General features: G+C 35.9%; 1 protein-coding gene across 1 annotated transcript; it reads right to left on the bottom strand.

The window, feature by feature from the left end:
* Window positions 1-347: 347 nt before the first annotated feature.
* On the bottom strand, window positions 348-20,416 carry LOC128202837 (interferon-induced protein 44-like). The gene is made up of 9 exons (XM_052903992.1): window positions 20,389-20,416; window positions 18,340-18,904; window positions 16,560-16,583; window positions 5,351-5,388; window positions 4,920-5,117; window positions 4,492-4,635; window positions 3,953-4,128; window positions 1,029-1,153; window positions 348-544 (listed from the first exon to the last, which is right to left on the bottom strand). The coding sequence occupies exons 2-9, from the start codon at window positions 18,866-18,868 to the stop codon at window positions 348-350; spliced, it is 1,431 nt and encodes a 476-aa protein (XP_052759952.1). The 5' UTR covers window positions 18,869-18,904; window positions 20,389-20,416.
* Between the last annotated feature and the right edge of the window lie 4,688 nt (window positions 20,417-25,104).

The following is a 25,104-nucleotide window of genomic DNA, read 5'->3' as shown; positions in this document are numbered from 1 at the left end:
GATCGACATAGCTTTACCCTATAGACCCTTCTAATTTTTCGTTTTCGCCTTTTAGTGGGGTGGGAATGGGACAATGTTATTAAGGTTAGTTACGTATATAATTCTAGTAAAATAGTGAATTAGTAGATAGTATTTTTGAAGATGAATAACATAATAGTTAAGACAAAATATATCATGTATCATTACTAAGTAATACATTTTTGGTGTTATTTTTAAGTAGTTTATAATATTAAGTTCGTCTTGATATCTAGAGCATGGATATAGTGCATAAGTCATGTGTCATTTTAATATGTTTTTCAAATAGTATAGATATCTTCTTCTGCTTCTTCTCAATTAGTGACTTTTTCCTATAAACTGTCACTATCACTCCCTATCTCCATCATCTCTTCTTCGCCTCCCCCACTTCCCAAGCTTGCACCCCTTCCCTGAGCGGCCATGGTGGAGGCCCTCTTATCACGAACGTCCTCCAGAAAGTCCTCTGTGATGTTGAGTGCCTGTCGAAGCGCCAGCAGGGCCAAGGCGCTTGTGGCCGCCTCGAGCAACCCTAAAAAAAGTGGGACATGACAAAATGGTATTTGAAAGAATTGCAGGTTTTGCTTTGTAATAAATACTACTCAATGTATACTGAAGTATGTGAAAACATGTATATAATTTAATAAAAAAAGAATTGAAATTTTCCACGCAACGAAAATGCATATGATATTATGGCGAATTCTTTCATTAAGTATTAGTGGTTAGGGTACTATTAAACTGATACAATTTTTACTCGGTATAGGCATTTTACCTGACAAAATATTGCGTGATTAAACTTAGAAGTGAGGCGAAGGCTTTTATTATAAACACTGACAGCAATGACAGCAATGTCCAATTAAATACGTAACGGCTTTGGGCTAATAGGCATTTATAGGCGTGAAAACCTACCTAGAAGATCGTCAGGGCACTTCATATAACAAAATATCGCTTGATTATACATTTAAGAAATAAGGCACTCTACGGACTGGTGTAAATATATTGGAGTGACAACATACCTAGAAGCTTGGCAACTGTGTCCACGACTTTTTCGACGTGTGTGTTCCGGAAGACACTTGACACGTTTTCGGCGACCTCTGTACACGCTACATCCACCTTTGTCAGCAAGACAGCCTGGGGATACCTGTGGTTTTAAAATGAAACGGGGTTATTTTTTTCCAATCCATGTAACGATTTTATAACACAGTTAAAGACGTACAATAAAAACTGATGCAACAACAAAGTTGAATAGTGAATTTAGTGAAAAATATTTACTATTTTTACTTTTAATGCATAATCGTGTTTAACTGATTTGGCTTTTATATGATCAAACCAAAAACTGCATATGATTTAGGAACAGATGACCACAACAGCTACAATACACCGCTTTGTATTAAAAATGAATACAATAAAGACTTAATATGTGCCAAAATTAGTACAAAATAAAAAATGAAAAGTAAACAAGAAACGCCGCAATGCGACAAAACCAGGTTTTCAATGATTGTCAGAAAAAAGTCAGCCTTCGTTGTGAGTTTCAGGACCTTATCGTAATAACCAGGTATCACTTTGTTAACACTTAAAATATGAAAGTTGAGTTATAATTTGTCAATCAAAACTAAAAGTATTCTTTACCAAACATCTTTTTTAGTAACGGTGACCTTGATCTTGACTCTAGGGACCCCAAAACTCAATTTCATGAAAGGTATCCAAAAACTCGTCATATAAGTTGCAATATGTCAATCCTAACTATTATAAGGTATTCGATACCATATGTGAGTTTGACGCACATGGCGGCCGAGCCTAAAAACGGCGTACGTCATTCTCATGACCAGGTTTTACTTTGAGAAACAAATGTGCCTGTTCAAAGCAATACAACAACTAAAATAATTAAAACATTAAAAACGTAAATCGCCGTCCATAATTTGTTATCAGGTTTCATATGGAGTTATGTAGCATATTTGTATGATGGCCCTAAACACCCGTGTCAGATATTAAGTCAATCGAATGAAGGGATAAAAGTGAAAACACGATTTCACCTCTAACTACTGGACCCAATGTACCCTTAAACATTAAATTAAGTTCCTAACGCAATCAGGGCCATAATTAGTATTCAAGATGAAATTGTGTTATGTAACCAAATTGATAGATGGCCGTAAATAATTGTGTGAAGTGTTAAGTCGATCGAATGAAGAGTTTCGAAGTTATAATTACAATTCCCAACGTACCCTCAATCTTAAATCTGACACAATGAGTCCTAAAACTAAAATCTAATTACTAACTTATACAAGGTGTTCAACATACAATGAAATAAACTATAAAACAATTATAATCGCATCAATACTGTGTAATTACAAATCTCTGTACCGTTTACACCCATTGTATACATGAATAATCGAACATTTCTGCCAGCAAAACGTCGGAAATATTCAATTCGCGAAGTTTTTGACCAGCGAACATAACCACTTATACAATAACGTTAGTATAGAGTAAAAGCACATATAGCCTTTTCAGAAAGCGCTAGACATTAACACAGTGACAGTTAAGAGTCATTACGCGTATATTATCATAACGCAGTAACCTTGCTTAAAGGTCGTAAAGAGTCATGGCGCGTATTACAGTATCTGATAGCTCAAAACACTCACACATTGCTCGCATAGAGTCATGGCGCGTATAAACAGCATCATATAGCGCAATACACTTAGAAAATAATTGCAATGAGTCATGGCGCGTATAACAACATCTGATCACCCAAAACACTTACACAATGGTCGCACAGAATCATAGCGCGTATATAAGCGTCAAAAGGCGCAATACACTCGCACAATGCTCGCAAAGAGTTAAGAGTATGGCGCGTATAACAACATGATATAGCCCAATACTTTCGCACAATGTTTGCAAAGACTCATGGCCTGTATAAAAACATCGCACAATGCTCGAACAGACTCATGGCGCGTATATCAACATCAGATGACCCTATACGCTCACATAATGTTCGCACAGGGTCATGGCGCGTATAACAACATCAGATAGCCCAATTCACTCGCACAATGCTCGAAGGGGGTCATGGCGCGTATAACAACATCATATAGACCACTAAACTCGCACATTGCTAGTCATGGGTAAATGCATATAAAACAGCTTCGGATAGCAATCAAACATTTCACACAAATATTGCTGCTACAGCGCTACCTGGACTCAACATACATGAACTTAATAAACAATGGCATTGTTACGGTTCATATTATCAGTTGTTTATGTATTTTATGTTTAGTGCTTCATTGATAATCAATCTAGTTTCCTCTGCATAGTGACATAGATATATTTGAACAAACAATGTTTCCATGTGATAGTATTAGCATGAATTTATCAGGATTTTCTAGAATGTTCAAGAAATCTGTTTCGATTTCATGTATTGGGGTTTCAGTATTAAAAAAATAATATTCATTTTTTTTAATTTATTTTATTATAGTGTATAAGCAATTTTGTTTTCAATTTCAGAGGAAGGGCTTACATCTGAAATCACGGGTTTTTGGTAAAGTGAGATTTTCTTTAAAGGGTATACCAAATAATGTTGTTTTTCTAAAAATCCCCAAGATATTTCTAGAATCTTGGATTTAGGTAAAGTTTTCTGCGATGACTATATATGTCAATAATGTGGATGAGTTTGAAAGGTGTTCTTATTTAATAAGTGCTCAAGTTTAGTGTGCTTAATATTTCAAGTGGTTTAAACACAGTAGTAATTATAGAATACCAGGATTAGTAATATATATATTGTGAACATTTCGACACTTATTTTTTTTGTGAACTATTTTAATTTACACAACTTTTGTAGTACTAACATTAAATGATTTTTGGAGTTTGTTCCTGGTTTCAATTTCTTTGTTGCTTTTGGTGATCGTAACAATAATTTAAATATACTTTCTCACAATACCTCATCCCCAACCTACCTTTCTTGTTCATCAGTTTCTGGAAGCTGTTCATCTTTTCCACGAGTTTTGTTGGCAAATCGTCAACCGTGTTTGCCTCAAGGACAAATAACACACAGTGAACTTTGTCAGCAAGGCCGGGCTTCTGTATAAACCCCGGGCTCTCAGGGGTGATAGGGGTTGCCGGGTTGAACTGGAAATATACATTATGTATCATTACATAGAGCTAACTATGTGTGTAAATCGTAGACATCGGAGTACCAGGTGTAATGGGAGGGGTTGAATTGAAATAACGATCATGCACATTCTATGCATCCGTACGTGTATAATCATTGACTATATTACAGTTAGAAAAAACATTTATTCACATCTTGGCGTTTATAAAAACGCTTGTATTGTATGTTTAAATCATTATTCCAATTAAGCAATAAATCTGGCCACATCGAGATGAATCACCGATGTACCTGATAGATTCTGGTGAATATAAGACATAAAGTACGCAGACCTGTTATCATTTGCATGGTAGGAAGTTTACAACACCAACGCTCATATATACCTCGTAGTGTTCAGGCACGTGACCGTCCAACAGGAAGTTGCACACGAGCAGGTCAAGCCCCTGGTTGACCTCAAGACCGCGCGTGTCACATAACTGGAATTGGAGTCGGGGACCGCTCTGTTTGCTCACCGTGTACGGCTTGTACTGAAATTGAGTTAAATTGAGTTTGGTGGTGAAAACGAAACGTGGACATTGAAATATGTGAATTCTCGAGGGATTAACAAACTCTTTTATATAAAGAACTCTAAATGATTATATACACACAGTCATCGCTTATTGTCTAGTCTAGATGCATTTTCCCCTTTTATCTGAATAAAAAGGTTCATAAAAAATCCAAAACAAAAATTGAACAAAATGATACTGAGCCATCCAAATATTCTACGGACGTGCTCTTGTTAATCCTTTCTTAATATTAAATGCAAACTGACCGCTGTAGTGATGCCTTGAGCTGAAGTGCCACACCGCGCCCTCTGTGAAATGCGTCCCCGGAATACAGAGTCCACTGTGTTGTAGAAGCTTGACTTGCCGGAGCCCACGGGACCCAGAAGGAGGACTCGGATGTTGATCAAGTCTAGGTCACTCGGAGGCTTGAATGTGGCGATTTCCTCTTTCAGTTGGTCGAGGAGCTAATTAAAAAAACATTAGAAACGAGTGGCTTGCATTTCTAGTACGTGAGCCTCGCATAGTAAGGGTTTTTGACTCAAACATAAAACATCACAAATGGAACATGCAAAATGATAAGTAATGATTAAGGAATAAAATAAATCATTGGATGCGATTGTTTGTTTATGCTTTAATCATGCTTCAAATGTTCCTACAATTATAATTGCGTCCATCACACGCAAAAGTCTTTTTTTACCTTGTCGTTGAGCTCGGGAGCATTTGGCCACGATTTCACTTCCGTTGATTTCCGTTTTTACTTTCCGCACCCCATCAGAAACGGTACCAAACATATATCATAGAACATTGGACACTAACACTCTTCTTGCGGTACAGATTTACCGGATGGTTCGTGCTGTAAACGAGTGCGATCCCAGGGGCCCGTTAAGGGTGCGCATCCCAGGGGTCCGTTACGAGTGCGCATCCCAGGGGTCCGTTACGAGTGCGCATCCCAGGGGCCCGTTACGAGTGCGCATCCCAGGGGTCCGTTACGAGTGCGCATCCCAGGGGTCCGTTACGAGTGCGCATCCCAGGGGTCCGTTACGAGTGCGCATCCCAGGGGTCCGTTACGAGTGCGCATCCCAGGGGTCCGTTACGAGTGCGCATCCCATCGAAGGTTCTTTGTCGTTACTGCCATAATAAAGGTCAAAACTGACAACCACTTGTGTTATTATTCCTTAATAGTGTGTTCATTTTTACTACCGATCAAAGTGTTTATAAAAATTTGCCCATGGAGCCTGTTTCAACGAAAATGTAAACATAAATTACTTAAGCGTTATAGTTTATTTATTTTGGACAAGTTTTTGTGAAAAACAATCTTAAGCCAATATCAAAGTTGAAAAAGGTATTGTTGGCAATTGTGACACTCTTCCTGATTTAATATATTTGAGGTCCTTATTGGAACGAGGACCTTATATTTAAGAAAAAAGCATTTAATAATGTTGGAATTTTAAGACGTACGCATAAGAATTATTACCAATCGCATGGAATCGATAACAATGACAGGACGGTTTATGTTGAACGTGTCACACTCCGCATGTACTTAGTTGCTTTACCAAATTAAACTCATATACTCATTTAGTTCAAAATGTCAAATTTTAAAATTGCAACTGCTAAACAACCCAGTGTTCATGTCGCTAAGAACTGTTTCCCCTTGATCGATCATGTCGTACGATTATATTTTGTATCCATTATTTTTCGTTGCAATGAGATATATTTTAAAACTCTACGTTTGGTTTAAAATATTACTACAGATAACATTTTGCTTTAATAGTATATCTTAAGTTTATATTTGGCACTTGTTATTTTATTCAGTTTACAATCATGAACTTACGACCTTACCTGTCACTTAGTTGACCTCCATGTTGCGGTTAAATCGTTAGTGTGGAAGTTGTGGTATTTATCTGAAATAGCAATAAACATTATCCAACGCATATGTTTTATCGACCATTAAAGGTGACGCATATAATGAAATCGAAAGTTACAATAAGGGTAGAAAAACAAGTGGTCCATGTAAGTACAAATTGCCATAGATCTACTTAAAATAACATTAATAATGAATGCATGCAAGAAAAATCGTAAGTCTGTAAGTTGAGATATATTACATTTTACATATAGCAATGAATGTATATGTCGTGGTATCGTCCATTGAATGTGTCGCAGTGAGAATAAAGTTAAAGTCAATGTGAAATCCGTGAAATTAACATTTTTTTCTATATGAGTTTAAAGCAACATAGATGTGTAAATAATGGCATTTATAAAAAAAAAACTTCCAGATAATGCATATGATGTGACCATCTTAATAAAGTTAAGAACATTGGAAAGATAATATCAGCGTTTTGAGAAATCTCAATAAACCTTCGCATGCGAGAAAAAAACAGTCTCAACAAAAGTTCGTTTTGTTAAAATTTGATGTTTATGACCTAAAGGCTAGAGGATTTCTAACTGAACTAGTATGTGGAAATATTGTCGATGTATCAAGAGAAATTGTTGGATTGGACAGCATGTCATGGTATCATGATAGAAAGCTCGTTAAAAGTTGCTGCCAAGGTAGTCTAACACAACAGAGGCCTCGATCAACTATTACAGTAAACCAGTGGCAGTTGTTTGGACTCTGTGCCATACATACAAATACAAGGGTACAAAACAAACATACACTTTTATATTGAAAAGCAAAAGTAATAATATTCCTCAAAAAATAGAATTCATCTTAAACTTCTATAGTGACTAAGAGATGGATTCTCAATAGCATTTCATGCTTTTAAGAGTACCGGTACTCAACTGATTTTCGGGAGTAACAATTTGCCAATTCACTCTTAAAGGGACTTGTTCATGTTTTGGACCAAACATTAGTTTGACAAAGATATATTTTAAAACAGTTTGTCATAATTAGTTTTTTTCTTTGATTCCGAAATCGCAGGAAATAAATAGTACAAAACATGCTGGATTTAGAAGGGATCGAACCCATGACGATACGGTCGATATTAAAAATTCCGAGTCCAAAAAACACTCGACTAAAATGACTGATAAACAACTGATTGTTATTTTAATCTTTATCAAATATATTAGTAACATTACGTAATAACTCGATCAGCGAAAATTGTGGTATTCCAAGACATACATATGAGCAAATATGAACATTTGCTGAAGGGTTCCAGCTGTCAGCATATTCGCTTAAACACTCCTGATGATATGCCAAACTTTATTTGATAACATTGTTTTTTTGTTGTATGTAAAAAGTGCATTTTACAAACCATGAACAAGTCTTTATACCATAATGGAATAATGTTACTCATTGGCTATTCTTCTATGAAATGCACTTGTGCATCGTGCTCTTATTGAGGAATAGTAAGTTAATGATCCTTGGGTCACAGGTAGGATTCCCCACCTCATCATTAATAAATACTAACATTCTTTCAAGAGCGACGGTAAACAGGGATGACGTGTGTCATTGATTTTCAAAGGAGCAAGCGTTTTGGACGGCATGTTCTAAAACCTGACCTGCCCTGGCCCGGCCTTGTCTGCTGAGCATTTTGTGTCAGACCAGGCCAGATTTTATAATACTGAAAGTACAAGAGTTAGATATGCAATAACACAATGATACACCTTTATTTAGAACTTAAACTGCATGGTTTATATAATTTTGTTTTGTTTTTTAAGTTTTCAAAGTTTTACCAAAATAAAAATGCAGATTAATTGCATGCATAATTACTTTATTTACTTTCAAAATAAACCTGTTTTCAATTGAAGTATGCATGTAGTTTTGAACTATTTCATGTTCAATTATAAACTGTGCGATTAAAATTCTACACCTAAAACAAAGACAAAACATAAAAATCATCACAAATAAATATAAAAATGTATGTATAACTTGCGTCTGAACACATTGAGTTTGATAATCGATTTGTAGCCCTAGATGTCTGCCATAAAATATTAATCAATCCGATATTGATTTACAATGTATTCATGCATTCTATTCAATACTTTTTTTATCTAAATAAAACTGAAATAAAATCATTGAATTAAATATGAAGTTTAATTTCTAAATAAAGATATATCATTGTGTTCCAGTATATTCAGAGGTTGTACACTCATAAGGAATCAAATCTGTCCTGGCCCGGCCTGGCCCGACACAAAACGCTGATTCAGCAGGCCAGGTCAGGTTTTAGAACATGTCGCTTTGGATACTAGAGTAGCTGGGACACTAACCTTCTACCCGTGCAGTATGCACCACAATCTAATAGACTGATTCACTAGGAATGACCTCCAATTAAAAGAATTGATTGTGGAAAGTCCGGTGGCGTTGTAAAACAAACCGTTTAACATTTTGCTGCCTATCCCACCAAGTATGTTAGAATGGTTACCGGTTTCTGTTTCCTATGCATTAGCGGTATGCATACATCTATGAATTTTCTGAAAATGTAGGATTAAAGCCTTAAAAGAGTATTGATAATTTGTATGTATTCTCGAGTAATTTTTCATGACAAAAATACGCCTGTTATGTAAATAAAGGGATGAATAAATAAATGAAACAGAAATTAACAGTAGTTCGGTCAATAAAAACGTATGTGTTTATTACCTGTCTAATGTTCTGCAAGCAAAATTTTACTTTCGTTTTCGATTTCCATACATCTGTAATAGATTCTACCAACACACTATATCGGAAAGCAGTGATATTTTTATGTTTTTCAAGAATTAAAGTTAGTTGTTATTACACTGTTGTACAGAATAAACCTATTAAACAAATCCCGTTTCGGGTCCGACTTTCTCCTTTACATATACAAGGATATATTACTTCATGTTCTTACAATACATAACGCAGAACCTTACAGAATATTTAACAACCAATACCTGATTCAATAGTATATACAATTTAAGTAATACTGCGTCATTTATTCAACATTGAGATTTTATCGTCAGTTTGCTATCCATAACTTTAAATGCAAATCATAATTATTTCATTTTGCCATTACAAATTCTATAGGACATGCGCTTATTTGGGGGATAAATGGAGATAATTTACTTTTGAAAAATATATGTCGTAAAAATGTTCCATAATTACAAACTTATTAGCTCCTTATAAAATTGTTAAGCTTTGAACTTTATCGATTTAATAATCAAACTAAGCTATGTTATGTATATTAATATACATGTTAAATAAACCAGTTTTGTTCGGGTTTAAATGTTATATTAACAAACGACTAACTTTTCTTGAGTCTCCTTTATTGTGGCATTATCTTCATCGTGTTTTGTATATACCTGTTCTGATGGGTAAGGTACCCACTGGGCTATTAACTATTGTCCGTGCGCCTACAACATCAATATACATTTCGGCGTACACTCGTGTCGGTGTAAGTAGAATTTTTGTTTTCATGAAAATTATCACACTTTGAAAGAACTTTCGTTCATAAATCTTCTGCAAGAGTAAACAAAATGTTTGAAACCTCCAACAATAACGTATAAAAGGAAAAGAGTAAACCAGCAATATGAACAAACGTTTCATTCATTAGGCCATGTTTATTTCTTTAGAAAAAAAACTTTCTACGATTGTAAGTCTCTAATAAACATTGAGAATGTGCCTTGATTTATTTTCTTACAATCACCTATTTCTTGGTCATTCAGTGAGAAACAACAGCAAGTAGACATATGTTTACTACAAGTTTCATTATTTTGCCGATCTTAACAAATATGAGGACCGGCTGTACTATCGTATGTCTTAAGTACACCCAGTAATGTGATATTTGATAAACCTGGCGAAATATCACAAATGTGAACAAGGTCATTTCTGGTTCTTATCAGCAGAGTGCAATGCCTGCAGATGTTGTACATATGCAGAAACATAGATAGACTTGTATACATATAGAGTTAAATGTACGTTCGGGTAAGCGAGTACGTTAAAGTTTTTCATAAAACTGATTAAAAGAGATCCAGGGTGGCTTTACAATGAATTAAATGATAATAAGGAACAGCATATCAACATGTGTATGTTATGCTTACTATTTTATCACTTCTCACAGATTGAACATTTTGCCAATTTTTGATATTTTGTCTTGGAACGAGCCATTTTTGCGAAAATCCATGGACACGAGTTATATTAGATTGCTGACAAGAAATAAGATCACAGATTTTTATATTTAAGTTCAAAAATTAATGTTTTATGCAATTTTCTTAAGCCGTTAGTAACGGTTTAAGGCATAAAACATTAATTTACGAACGGAAATATAAAAATCTACGATCTGATTTTTTGTCAGGAATCTTTCATTGGTTTGTAGATATTTAAGCAAAAAAAATGCTCTTTCCAAGATAAAAAAATAAATAGTTGTAAAACTGGTATTTCTGTGAGAGTGCAGCTTTCAAACCAACAAGTAAAATGGATTAACTATACGGCGTCGTGTGAGGAAAAATACATCCGCATGGAGCGAACTGTACCTGACGACGGAATTAAGACTTTAGGGGCTTGTCTGGCGAAAAACGCGGCGGAACTCGGGGAAGGGGAGGCGCTCGTCTTAGTAACACCAGGTATGTAATAGGCTTCAAGAAGCATAAACAGTTTTTTAAGAAAGGTTTCATAACGCTGGTGGTATGTTTACGTTCACGAAGCGTGTTAAGTACATGGTTTGAACGCGAATCATTGGAATGTAAACTGTACCTGCAAGAAGCGTAGGGTGTACCTGGTGTGTACGTGTACACATAGATTGTGAGAAACGCAGAAAGTACATGGTTTGTTGTCTACTTGAGATGGAGAAAGGCTCGAACATAGGGAATTTTGATGTAAGAACGGAAATGGCCAATATTTTACAAAATCACGAGGAGTGTCTGCGAACATGATAATCACACGTATATCGCAAAATAAATGTAGACTATATTAAAACTTTTAGGGGGGTCTACAAGTACACATTCAAGTTACAAGGTGTGTTGGGCAATCTTTCTAATATATAGCACAAAACACGTGTAAAATTATTTTGAACATAGTTATGTGTGTCATGAATAAAGGTACCAAGTAGGTAAAGCATTTGCAAGGAAATTACCTGATTAAGTCCTTTTATTTCTTCCCTTAACTAAATAAGAAATGGACAGTTCTTTGTTTCATCTTTCGCACTTAAACGTTAAGTTCCATCACACGTTTTTGTCTAATTGACACTCATCTACGTATACGGCAGGTGCGCTACGAGCGTCACGTGCCCCTTACCGATTGTATACGAGTTGCATCTATAATAGAGAGAGGCTTTACACCATCCTTTTGTAGAGCACTTTGATTACTTCTTTTGATTGTCCTCGAGCGTAATTCAGTACTATAACGTTGTTTACGAGTGCCGAGAGATTTCGGTGAATTAGGCGAAGCAATGTTAAAACAATGAAAGTTTCTAGTGTTGGGCTTATTTCATCGTCAGCTTCAGGCAAAACCCCAATTTGTTGAATGAGACCATCATGTTTAAGACGATGATCTTCAACAAGGTTGTTCAATCGTTGAAAGAGATCCCCTGGACGTTCATCTGGAGCGAGCTTTATTTCACCAAAGTTCAAGAAATTTTAACCAGAGGTTTGGAATCGATAATGTTGACGAATTGACTGCAATATGTTCTTTAAAAATGTAGAGTTTTTGACGTTTTTGTTTGGAATTTCATTATCTAATTGTATTTTGGCGGCTAGGAGAAGAAATATTATAAACTATAAAAAGATGGATTCAGTAGGTTTGACAGAGAGCTAAGGAGAGGATACTGGTGGACGAGCCCCAGAGTCGTCAGCGGGCTTGGTCTCCCTGTTTGCTTCTCCTGGAAAAATATGTTAACGTTCGGAGGTCAATGGTGATGGAGAATCTTTAAAGATGAAACTCGAGACGGGTTAAGAGGACGAGGAAGGATCGGATTCGGAAGGAGAAATAGCGGTGATGCTGGATGAATTATAACAGCTGGAGAAAGAGGAGACGATTAAGACTGCGGGAAGATCTGAGACGTAGATTGGAAGAGAAAAAGAAGAGAGTAAAGGAGCTGAAAACGGTAAAAACATTAAACCTTCTGTATCAATTCCAAAGACGTCAACTGCAGGATGAAGTAAATTTAACTTTATTTTGACCAATGTCGAACTTAAACAAAATGGTTGATTGAAAAAAGCTAGGTTTAATTTCTGAAACGCGGTCGGAGAGTGAAAGCGATTCGGACAGCTTATTCAGTTTGGATGGTGTTAATAGTGCATCAAAAGGTAGTGCGGAAGCAGAGTTAAGGAAACACCGAAGTTCAAAGCTAAATCAGCAGACGAAGTTAAACACACGCAAAAGGATCCACATTCACAACTGAGATATGAGTTTGTGACTTAAAGCATTTCATTTGAAAACCTAACATTTAAGTTATTTGTGACCGGCGAGCTAGAAATCATTTCTGATTTAAAAATAACATCCACAGAAAGGAACGGTCGCATAAATTTGTTGAAAATGAGTATGTGTCAAAATTATCATTTCTGTTTTCTAAATTTAAAGCCTTTTTTGTGCAAAAATTTTGCGGGAGATATAATTAGAGAAGGAAAATGGGGGATGACTTTCATTATTTAGAAACTTGTGTTTTAAACAAGCCAATTCCATCAGGAGCTCAACTCGGCCGAGTTTCGAACCCACGTCCTCGTTCCAAAGTGTTAAATAATGTTCAGTTTGAAGATGATAAGACGGTTTGGTAATGTTCTTTTTATCAAAAGTGTTTGCCATAAAGTAGTCATTCCTTGGTGTTTAAAGGCAAACTATTTAAGGTCTGGGAAATTTAATTATGAAGGATGTCGGAATCGAATAAATGATAAAACAGACAAAGATATATGAGATTGATGTAAAGGACATTTTGCTATAATGATTTAATAGTGTGTAATTTGTTAGAATTTGGATTTCTAATTGGTTTTGTGGATGATAAAGACCTACTGCATAATACAAAACAAAAACACGGAAATACAAAAAATATAAAGGCCGGATACAGACATCACCTGCAGAAAAATATGAAAAGCCGGAGCCACATTGGCTTACTTTAACACATTAGTTTAAGTAACAGAGCATACGTGTTCATATCGGTGACAAAAGGGTTTTTATTTCAACAGTGGTTATAATGTTGTACTGAAATACGATCATAAACAGAAATAAACACATTGTCTGATTCGTTTTGCTTACTTTTTGAGATTTATTTAAGAAATGAATTGCAGGGTTGATGTCATTATCGGGGAAATGAACGCAATTGGGCTGGTCAAAGTACGCGTGGAGTCCTTGTATTAAGGCCATTATTGTTGTTGATGTTGTTTTTGTTCAGTTGCTGATTACCGAATGTTTGAATACTTATTCTGCCATTCTTTTGCATCCATAATATTTAAGCAAACTGTTTCAATAATTATGCAACGACATTAAACCTGGACATTATAGTGGATTCATTATAGAATACGGGATGGACTCGTGGATGGATCGTAGACGTGCTGTCGGCATTTAATGGATTTATAACTATTATGCTAAGACATGAGTGTTCTAAAATATTTCAAGTTTCACTCTTTTTAATAAACTTTTCTGAACGTTTGTGAACACCTGTATCTCTAGTTATTGTGTATTTTACCATATGCCTATCAATAGCCTTTTCAATGACCTTTTGTGAAAAATCAGTAACTCTTGGTTTGTTTTTTATGTATCATGCAACTGTCGTTTTCCAATTCCGTATCAACATAGTGCCTTGTGTTGAGGGCTAACGTGTTCACACTAGTTCATCTAAGTAATAGAACAAATGTGTTGATTTCAGTAACAGGTGGGTTTCATTTCACCAGTGGTTATAATGTTGTTATAAATAACGTTCAAACACTGAAAATAACACATTTTTTTATTCATTTTTGCTGAATATTGGAGTTATATTTTTTGTTCATTTGCTGACATAACACACTCTTGGGGACGCTGCTTCACAAATGCATGTTTTAACACCACACCAAACTCGATGTGATACAGGACGTGATGCACGTGCCCTTATACAGGACGTGTTACAGGGCTCAAAGCGTTTTTCGTTATAAATTTAATATGCCTCTTCATTTTTAAATTAAAACATGACTTAGAAACCGAAACGTATGCTTTATTCCCTCAGGTTACATTTTTGATTGTCATTTACTGTAAGAAATTTATTACAGTTGTAGAAGATAATAGTCTTATGTTATTCAATGTTTAATTTATACACATTTTTTAACATAGCAAACATGTAAAATATAAAATGTATGGGATAATATCGGACAATGAAAACAGTTGAAAACAATGTCGCAAAGCAGAGCAAGTTAGCAGATAATTCAAGGACATCTGTAAGTTAACGGTATCAGAAAAAAACAACATTTTTTGTTCATGTTAAAAAATACAAAAGCAAGAACATTTTAGAACATACAAATATAAACCTCATACTAATCGATATTTCAATAATTATTAGGCGAACATATTAACGTATACATCTTGTCATTCCTTTTCTTAATGCTATACCTCCTCTCCTGGTGAGAAGCTGGTGAATTGTTTGATAGTTTTCTTGGTGTTCGTCAAGGGGAATGTTTAAGCCTGTTTATTTTTTCTATGTACCTAAATGCCTTAAAAGATAAATTATTTTTGAATGGAGCCAAAGAAATAGATATTGACACAATTAAATTATTTCTATTGATGTATGCATGTGATATTGTAATATATGCCAAAAACAAGTGAGGAAGTGCAATATAATTTAAAATTTTTACATGATACTGTTACAGCTATCTGTAAATAAAGATAAGACAAATGTTGTTATATTTAGGAAAGGTGGTATACTACCGTAAAATTTATAATTCGATTATGGTGACTCATATACAAACGTTGTATAAGAATAGTGTTTTTTAGGTATTGTTTTTACATCTTGGGGCTCTTTTATGGAATGCAATAAAACACTATGCATATAAAGTGAAACTGAAACAGTATCTGCGAAGTTTGATAAATATATCAACGGAACATGTTTAAGATCTATTTAATAAATTAGTTACGCCCATCTTATTTTATGGCTGTTAGGTTCGGGGATTTTTCAGTTCTATCAATGTAGAAATAATACATACATTGTTTTGTAAAGAGATAAAACCTCGACACAAAATGAGTTCGTATATGGTGAACAGAAGGAAGAATAGATTTGTATTCCGTGCGATTGACATATATGTTAAGATACTGATTGAAAATATTACATTGCAGTGAAAGAAAGCGTTCAAATATTACGTATAAAACAATGTAAATTGAAATTGAACATAACCCAAAAAAAATAACTGGGCGATATATGTTATAAGAGTGGGGACGGGACAATTTAATTAAAGTTTGTCACGTAAGTAACTCTAGTAAAATAGTGCATTAACATTATTTATCACATTTAGTGCATGGGTATGTTATTGTATCATTTTGAGAGAATAGTTAAGGCACACTATATCAAATATCATTACTAAATTATGCATTATTGGAGTTATTTTGCAAAAAGTTTATAATTTTAACCTAGTTTAAATATTGAGTACATGGATATAGTACATAAGTCATATGTCATTTGTAAACTGTTGATCAAATACTAAAGATACAGTTGCTATTATTGTAATACAAATATACTTGTTTATATGCTCGCCTTTTGTACACGTAAGCCATTGTATTCTACGAAGTTGATCACGGGTCTTCTTCTTCGTCTTCTTCTTCATTCGTAACTCTCTCCCATTCCCTCTCTCCCCTCCACAACTTCCCCACCAGCACCCCTCCCTGACTCTCCTCCCCCACCTTAAGCACTATCACTCCCTATCTCCACCCTCTCTCCCTTGCCTTCCCCACTACCTCCACTTAAACCCCTTCCCCGGGCGGCCTTGACCGAGGCCTTCTTATCAACCACGTCCTCCAGAAAGTCCTCGGTGAAGTAAAGCGCCTGTCGAAGCGCCAGCAGGGCCAGGGCGCTTGTGGCGCTCTCCAGCTGAACCTCATTCTCGTAGTTCTTAACCGGAAGTACGTTGTTGCGAGGCAGCCCTAGAAAAATAGGGACATGACAAAATGGTATTTGGAGGAATTGCAGATAATGCTATAAAATTAATAGATACTTGAGGTATAAAAGTTGAAGAAACAATGTCATTGATTTACCGTGTATTGAGCATGTGAAAACATGTCTATTACTAATACAAACATTATTTTGAGAATTTTTTACCCAACTTAAATACATATTACGTAATGGAGACGTCATACCTTAAAAGTTACATGTTAATCAATTGGTCAGGGCACTTCATAACAAAATATCGCTTGATTATACTCAGAAGTAAGGCGACGGCTTCAATTTTAAAAACAATGACAGCACTGAATAAATAGGGCACATTACGGACTGTTGTAAATATATTGAAGTGACAACATACCTAGAAGCTTGGCAACTGTGTCCACGGCTTTTTCCACGTTTGTCTTCCGGAAGACACTGGACACGTTTTTCCGCGACCTCTGTACACGCTACATCCACCTTTGTCAGCAAGACAGCCTGGGGAATACCTGTGGTTAAAACAAAAATTGAGTTTATTACAACCAATGTGACTTATTGCGTTTACATATATAGGTGCACTAAATCGATTGGTGTAAACAATGTTATGTTGTTGTTTTTCTTTTAATGCATTATCGCGTTTAATTGATTTGACTTTAAATCGATCAAAACATTTTTAGCAATATTGTGGTTCTTTCTTAAATGGGAAATGTTTGGCAACGTAGCTATTAATTAAAATAAACATTTATTTGTTTGATCCTGGTTGCACTTTCTTATTTGCGTTTGGTGGTCGTAAAAATAATTGTTTTGTATTTGAAAGATAACCTTTTTCTAAATACCGACCCCATACCTTTCTGGTTCATCAGTTTCTGGAAGCTGTTCATCTTTTCCACGAGTTTTGTTGGCAAATCGTCAACCGTGTTTGCCTCAAGTACAAATAACACACAGTGGACTTTGTCAGCAAGGCCGGGCTTCTGTATAAACCCCGGGCTCTCAGGGGTGATAGGGGTTGCCGGGTTGAACTGGAAATATACATATAATCACACATACGTACTATCACGATAAAGAGAAGACATCGGAGTACCAGGTGTAGTGCGAGAGGTTGAATTGGAAATATACATAATATATCAGTACACATAGTTAACTATGGAGTTCGGAGTATCGGAGTTCCAGAGGGGTAATGCGAGTTGTTGAATTTGAATAACTGCTATGCATCCGTAAGACTATTATTATTGATGATATATATCATCACACAGAGTTAGCCCTGTCGGTAAAACGTAAACACCGGAGTATCAGCGGTAAGAAGACTGGAGGGGTTGGATTTGGAGCCGTTACGGGTGCGCATCCTGGGGCCGTTACGGGTGCGCATCCTGGGGCCGTTACGGGTGCGCATCCTGGGGCCGTTACGAGTGCGCATCCTGGGGCCGTTACGGGTGCGCATCCTGGGGCCGTTACGAGTGCGCATCTTTGGGGCCGTTACGGGTGCGCATCCTGGGGCCGTTACGGGTGCGCATCCTGGGGCTGTTACGGGTGCGCATTCTAAGGCCGTTACGGATGCGCATCCTGGGGCCGTTACGGGTGCGCATCCTGGGGCCGTTACGAGTGCGCATCCTGGGGCCGTTACGGGTGCGCATCCTGGGGCCGTTACGAGTGCGCATCCTTAGGGACCGTTATGATTGTGCACCCAAGGGGCCCGATACGATGGCCTTACCTGTCACTTTGTAGACCTCCAACTCTGTGACGTCCATGTGCCCGTTGTTGATCTGGTCAGTGGTCAGCTCCTGGCTGTCGTATGAGTGAAATGTCATATGTCCGTTCAGTGCAAAGGTTCCGCTATTGTTAGATATTTTTCCAGCGAATGCGTGAAGATCATGACCTCCTCCAAACGTTGGTCCGTAAGTGGTATGTCCAAACAAGGCATTACTTGCTTTACTACCTTGAAAAGGAAATTTATTTGTTTTCTCATTACCAGAAAACCGAAGCTGGTACAAAAAGGTTGTGTTATCATTAATCCATGCTTTCCGACTATGCCAGCTCTGACCCGCGTAGCCTCCAAACACAGAGTCACTGGTGTTATACAGTACAGTGACAGTCGGGCCCTGGTTGTCGCACTGTTGGTGGAAGATGGTGGCATCACACCCATCCCTAGTTATCTTGTACAGTAGGGTGAAGGTTTTTGGCCCTGTTCCTATCCACGTCTCTAGCTGGTCCATATAAGCGTCCGTCAGCTGGCCAGCCATGTTGCACTTATATGGTGTGTAAGTTGAGGTATTTATCTGAATTAACAATAAACATTGTACAACGCATATGTGTTTTATAAAGGTACACAGGGCCAATGAAATTGAAAGTTATTGTAAAAGTCATAAAAATAAAAAGTGTTCCATGTTAGTACAAATCGCCGTAGACTTATTAAAAAACTCATTAATAATGAATTCCTGCTAGAAAAATCGTAAGTCTGTTCGTTTGGATATTATTTCAACAATTACAATTAGCAATGTATGTATGTGGCATAGATATCGTCCATTGCAGACGTCGCAATGAGAATGTATTTAAAGTCAATGTAAAGTCCGTGAAAATGACATTTTCTTCCATATAGGTTTAAGTCGACATCGATTTGTAAATAACGGTATCAATAATAAAATATAAGATATTTCATATAATGTGTCATTGTTAATAAAGCTAAGAACATTGGCAAGATAACCTTAGCGTTTTAAATTATCTCAATTATCTCGTTTTGTTAAAAAATGAAAAAATAGTTTTTACGAAAATGCAACAGTTTTTAAACGCAGAAAAAAATACCATAAAAGTATTACAAAATAAACTAAAAATAAATATTATGGTTTTAGTGCGGAGCGAACCCATGCCGGTATAGTCAAGAAATAAATGCGAGGCCCCAAACAATTTGCCACAATGACGGATAAAGATCTGATAGACTTTTTATATCTGAAATGATGACAATTTTACATTATGTGCGAAATCCTTTTGCGAATTGCGTTGCTAACGTTTTTCAAAATTGTGGTCTTATAAAGATAATATTTGAGCAAATATAAACATTTGTTGAAGGGTTCTAGCTGTCAACATCTTAGCTTTAACACTCCTAATGATTTGCCACTTTTTTCGTAATATATAATTTGTTTGTATTTGTAAAACGTGCATTAACAAACAATTAATGAGTGCCTTTAATATAAAGGAACAACGTAACACATTGGGTCTACCCCTATGCAACGCACTTGGCCATCGTGCTCTAACTGATGACTATTAACCCAGGGGTCGCATGTAGGAATCCCAATAATAAATACTGACCGTATTCCGAGAGCGACGTTAAACGGGGATGCCGTGTGTCAATGATTTTCAAAGGAGCACGCGTTTTGGATATCAGAGTAGGAGGGACACTAACATTATACCTGTGAAGTATGCACCACAACCTACAAGACTGATACACTAGGAGCGACCTCAAATGGACCAAACATGGATTATGAAAATTCCGGTTGCGTTGTAAAATAAACCGTTTAACGTTTACCAGCCCCTCTCGCCACGTATGCTTGAATGATTTCCGGTTTCTGTTTCATACGCATTGACAATATGAATTTTCTGAAAATGTCGTAGGTTTTAAGAGAGTATTAATGATTTATATATTTCCGGGTAGATCGTCCGAGTTGTTTTCGAACTATGACAAATATACACCGGTAATGTAAATTAAGAGAAAATAATTAAATAAAACAGCCTATAAACAAAATTTCAATCAAAAAAACGTGTTTACCTGTTTGATGTTCCACAAATAAAATGTAATTTCGCTTTCGATTTCCATATAGGTCATGTAGAAATAATACGGGCGATACTTTTTCCCGGTCTCTCACCGTATTATCCGGTCTCATCCGGTCTCCTAATTTCCGGTCCCTAGGTATTGAAATAACTTATGGCTTCAGGCAACGGATTGTGTTGCCGATGTTTGGTAAACAAAATTGACTATTTTATTTGCTTTAAGTATGAGTAAAAAACGAAATATATTATTTTCGAAATAAGTCGATACTAAGATGATGTTAATTTAGCTTTTTAAAAGACTGGTTTCTTTCAGACGAAAATAAAAGCATTTTGAGCGAAAATAAGCAAAACTATCTATTTTTTTCATATTCAATTTCTTAAATACTTACACTACATACGCAATGAAACACTCTATAACTTGATCATGTATATCCTTTCGAATACCGCTACCGTACATCGACGCGCTACCGTAGCCGCCTAATGCAGACCAATTTTTCAAGGGTGCTGGTTACCGCTACTGTTTTACTGTAGGAATAGTGTAGACGACTGAAACGTACCGAAAAAGTAGGTACGTCCAGTTCCACAGCCGCAAAATGCACATTTTCCACAAATTTGTGGTACGTTTTTCAATAAAATAAGAAGGATTGTGAATTTTAAAAACAGCATCAATACGCTATGGTACTTAGTCGTAGAAACAGTTACTACACTACGGAATTTCTTTCAAATATAATAACCATGCAAAAATAAGCAACGGTATTTGTTTAAAAATCGTCATTCAACATTATTCGCCTCTGGCTTTTGTAAATTTGCTAAGATAAAACAGCATGCTTATGTTTTTCCTCTTGTATCAGGAGTACGCTGTGGTATCACTGTTAAATTTAAGAAATAAGCAAAACTTCGCAGTGGTATTACTGTGAAATTTGTTTTACGGACTGTGTGTTAACTTTGATAAGGTAGACATTTAATGTTTGAATTAAACTAAATCAGTCACTTAAGTGAACTTTGGAAGCGTTCTTGAATCTAGAAGTATGCAAAACTACGCAGCGGTATTTCCTGTATAAACATAATACGTAATCAACATAACACAACCCATTTCAAATGCGACGTTGCCTTTGAAGGTCATTTAACGCTAGTTACGCTTCCTTTTAAAACTGTTCATATATATGCTATAACTTTCTTATAAATCCAACCGGACAACTATAACGTGATCGCTATAAAGTTATCATGGAAACCATAGTGACTGCAAATATATCAACAGAACATTACAAAATAGCTGTCATAGTTGCCATGAAAACCACTGCAATAGGCAATAAACCAACTGGACATATATCACAAGGTCGCATCAAGGTTACATTGGAACCGCAGTGATCCCTGTTATGGAAGTTGTATGGGAAAGCAGCATGACTTAATACAACATGCATCAATACATATCTGTCGATGAAGCAATGATCAAATGTCACGGTCACCATTCAAGAATCGTTGGTGCTCCGTGTGTCATGTGGTATCTCAGGAATTACCAGGCGTACTTAAGTCGAAAGATAGAAGTAGGGTTGACTCAAACAGTTGTAAAGAACAGAAGAGAAAACATCACAGGATGATCATGTTGTATTTGCCGACAAGTTTAAAACATCAGTTCCTCTGGCGTTTGGAAAAAATCCATACATTCGTGTCACGCATCAAACACCGGAAGGACATATTGGTCAATCGAAAAATCAGTCCACGAAAAGAGATGGCAAAGTTAGGATGCTCAACAGAGGGGAACACATGGCAATATTTCGGACTGGAAGCTTATGTGCATGGGAATAATCAAAACATGTGTGCAACCCGATGACATGTTTCAATCCTATAATAAATAGCCGACAGAACAAGGTTTTGACGGAAGAAGAAAATACAAAAGGAAAGTGGGAAAAAACATGCATCAAAGTTATTTTTTAATTAAAAAAGAATATGGGTGTTGTAGGCAGTCAGCATTTACAGTGAACCAACACAAAGCGCTTATTTGTGGACCTAATTTGTGTGGTTTGCCGTGGACATCTCGCTAGTGATTCGTCATGTATAAAGCGTCAACCCTCCGGCTACCTATAAACTGTTTGAGAGAATGGTAATACTTTTTAACAGTATATTACAAACATGCTGTAGAATGTTAAATAGAAACCATAATCAGGTTTAATAACATATTGATCGTTGCATGTGCCACCAAAATGAAACATGAACAACATCTTCTATCAGATGTTTAATATTTTATGTTTCTGTTTTTAGGTTGCAGAACAACTTATCGGCGGGAATAGCACACGTATAAGGAAATTCCAAACAAACAAGCAACATTTTTTAACTTGACCTCTTTGGCAATGTGCATTGCAGAGTCAGCTTGCACAAGTATAATGTTTATAAAATAAAACTCAAATGAATTGTTATTTTAAGGGAATGTTTTATTTCGTATTGTGGCATTACCTCTAGGAAAGGCCGAATGGAGGTCAAATCCAACAAGACTATGGCTCCAGAAACACAGAGGAACCGAAAACAAAAACTCTTGTATGTAAAACATTTTCAATAATATATGTTTTTTATATAATTGCATTTTGAAATGACCATTAAATCGAAACAATGAACGGCCTCTGAAGTTCATGAAAATGCATACATTAAATTATTTCTACTGTTTAATGGCACATCATGAATTTCAGAGTCTAGTACAAGAAAGCGCTGTTTAGATCAATCATGTATTAAAATAAATTTTCAATATAGTATTGATAAAATAATCATAACAAAATGTTGTTCAGGTGTCAACCTTTTGTTCCTGAAGGGACGAATAATGTTTGTTTAAATGTTTTTTTTATAGAATTAAACATTTCATGCTTAAAATGAGGACATATTTTTCGAAATTACACATATACAATGCAATTGTCGCTAACAACGTGTCTTTATGACAAATATTCATCAATCTGTGATTTCTTTTTACAGACCGATGATATTGCATTGCACCAGAAACTCCACTAGACACTGTTGTCGTTTCGTTTTCGCATGCTGTGATTATACTGGTGTTGTTTCCCGTGACAAATCTTGTGGTATTTTTAGCAATATAATAATTACAGTCAAATACTTTGATTTATGTTTTGGTCTATGTTTTTATATTATATAATTATGTACATGTGTTCTTTGTTGATAAGGGAAAAATTATTATCATTATTGATTTTCGTCATGTTTGATTTTATCTCTATGTATTCCTCAAGTTCCTATGATGTAAATAAATGATCTATACATTTTATAACCTTGATGTATGAATGAATTGTGAATCCGTATTTGGATTTAAGTCCTATAAGTATACATTTATATAAGAAATGAATGAACATGTGTGTAAAATATCATGATTTTAGAGAATTGTTATTTTAATTCCTTTCTGATTTATTTGATAAAAAAACATATTGTTTTGTCATGATCGCTCTATACATGTGTAAATACTAAAACAAATGTATAATATAATGAAAACTACAGGGACAAGCCCATTAGTTGAACAGTGAAAAAATAGGCCCTGTTAAGGGGTACACGTCAAGGACCCAAACAACAATGAACTAGAGACACAAACATTGTAACACCACTTTTTAAATCATAAGTTTCACTTGTTGTTTTCTTACTGAATTTTACATAGAATGACACGTGCCTGGAAAACTTTGATAATGTGATGTCTGCATTAAAAATAAGCACGGCTGAAATAGCGTATTTATACATACATAGTTTAGTCACACATGGCATTCCAGAGAGTGTTTATGTGGATTTTTTTCAATTTACTCAGATTCAAGCACACACATGCATAATATGATTTTAATATCTTTTAGCGAAAATATAATATAAGGGAATACGTAAGATAAGTGGCGAAAATAAAATGTTTTGCATAAATATAGGAATACATATAAAAATGGTGAAGCGCTTAATGGTTCGAAATTAAATTGATTTAAATAGTATTCATATTCTGTTGTAAATTTGCCTATTGTTACTGTTACTAAACCTTACTATATGATCTGCAGACTATTATAGTCATGAATGTCTGTTCATTGTGTGTTCAACATTTAGTTTTGTTATATTTCTATTTAGAAAAATAGCGAAATAATTTAACTAAGAATAAAAAGTATTATATAAATTCTGTCAACCGAGACTATGATTAACAATTAACCCTTCAAAGTGTCCCACCGCTGACTGTCACTTGGCTACTGTTGTCAGGTTTGTTTGATTATTTGAGTTTATCAAGGTTTGCCCGCGCCCATTGGCTGCATTATGGCGTGACACCGCCGTGACGCCACCATGACTTAAGTTGTGTTTAAATGCAATAAGTGACATGATATAGAAGTGACTGCAATTCGCAGTCAAATCCAGACATTGGAAGACTTGAAGAAACAGAATGAGATACAAGAGATCCAGGTGCGATACCCTAGCTCTTTGCGAAGAGACCTCTTGGTTCTTTTACGTGCTCGGTGTAAAGCACCGATAAACGGGACACAACTTTTCTGGGTTGAACCAATACTGAGTACACCACTTTTCAAAGCACTACCCTTTGAATGCCGAGCGCCAGGCAAGGTAGCTACTTGTACCAATTTTTAACGTCTTTCGGTATGACGCGGCACTGGATCGAACCCACGACCTCCCGCTCCATAGGCGGACGCCTTAACCATTAGGCCACGGAGACGGTTTGCTGTTGTCAGGCTCTTCTGCCATCGCTTTTATA

Source organism: Mya arenaria, chromosome 9 (assembly GCF_026914265.1).
Source record: "Mya arenaria isolate MELC-2E11 chromosome 9, ASM2691426v1".
Taxonomy (NCBI): domain Eukaryota; kingdom Metazoa; phylum Mollusca; class Bivalvia; order Myida; family Myidae; genus Mya; species Mya arenaria.
The sequence above is the reverse complement of the archived record's forward strand: the minus strand, read 5'-3'. Positions and strand labels throughout refer to the sequence as shown.

What these genes read in the sequence shown, in the direction of transcription:
- LOC128202837 (XM_052903992.1), bottom strand. Translation starts at nt 18,868, where the DNA reads ATGGCTGGCCAGCTGACGGACGCTTATATGGACCAGCTAGAGACGTGG. An exon ending in CTCAAGGCATCACTACAGCG is followed by an intron (nt 4,636 to 4,919) that starts GTCAGTTTGCAT and finishes ACTCAATTTCAG; the next exon opens with TACAAGCCGTACACGGTGAG. An exon ending in ACGTGCCTGAACACTACGAG is followed by an intron (nt 4,129 to 4,491) that starts GTATATATGAGC and finishes GTATATTTCCAG; the next exon opens with TTCAACCCGGCAACCCCTAT.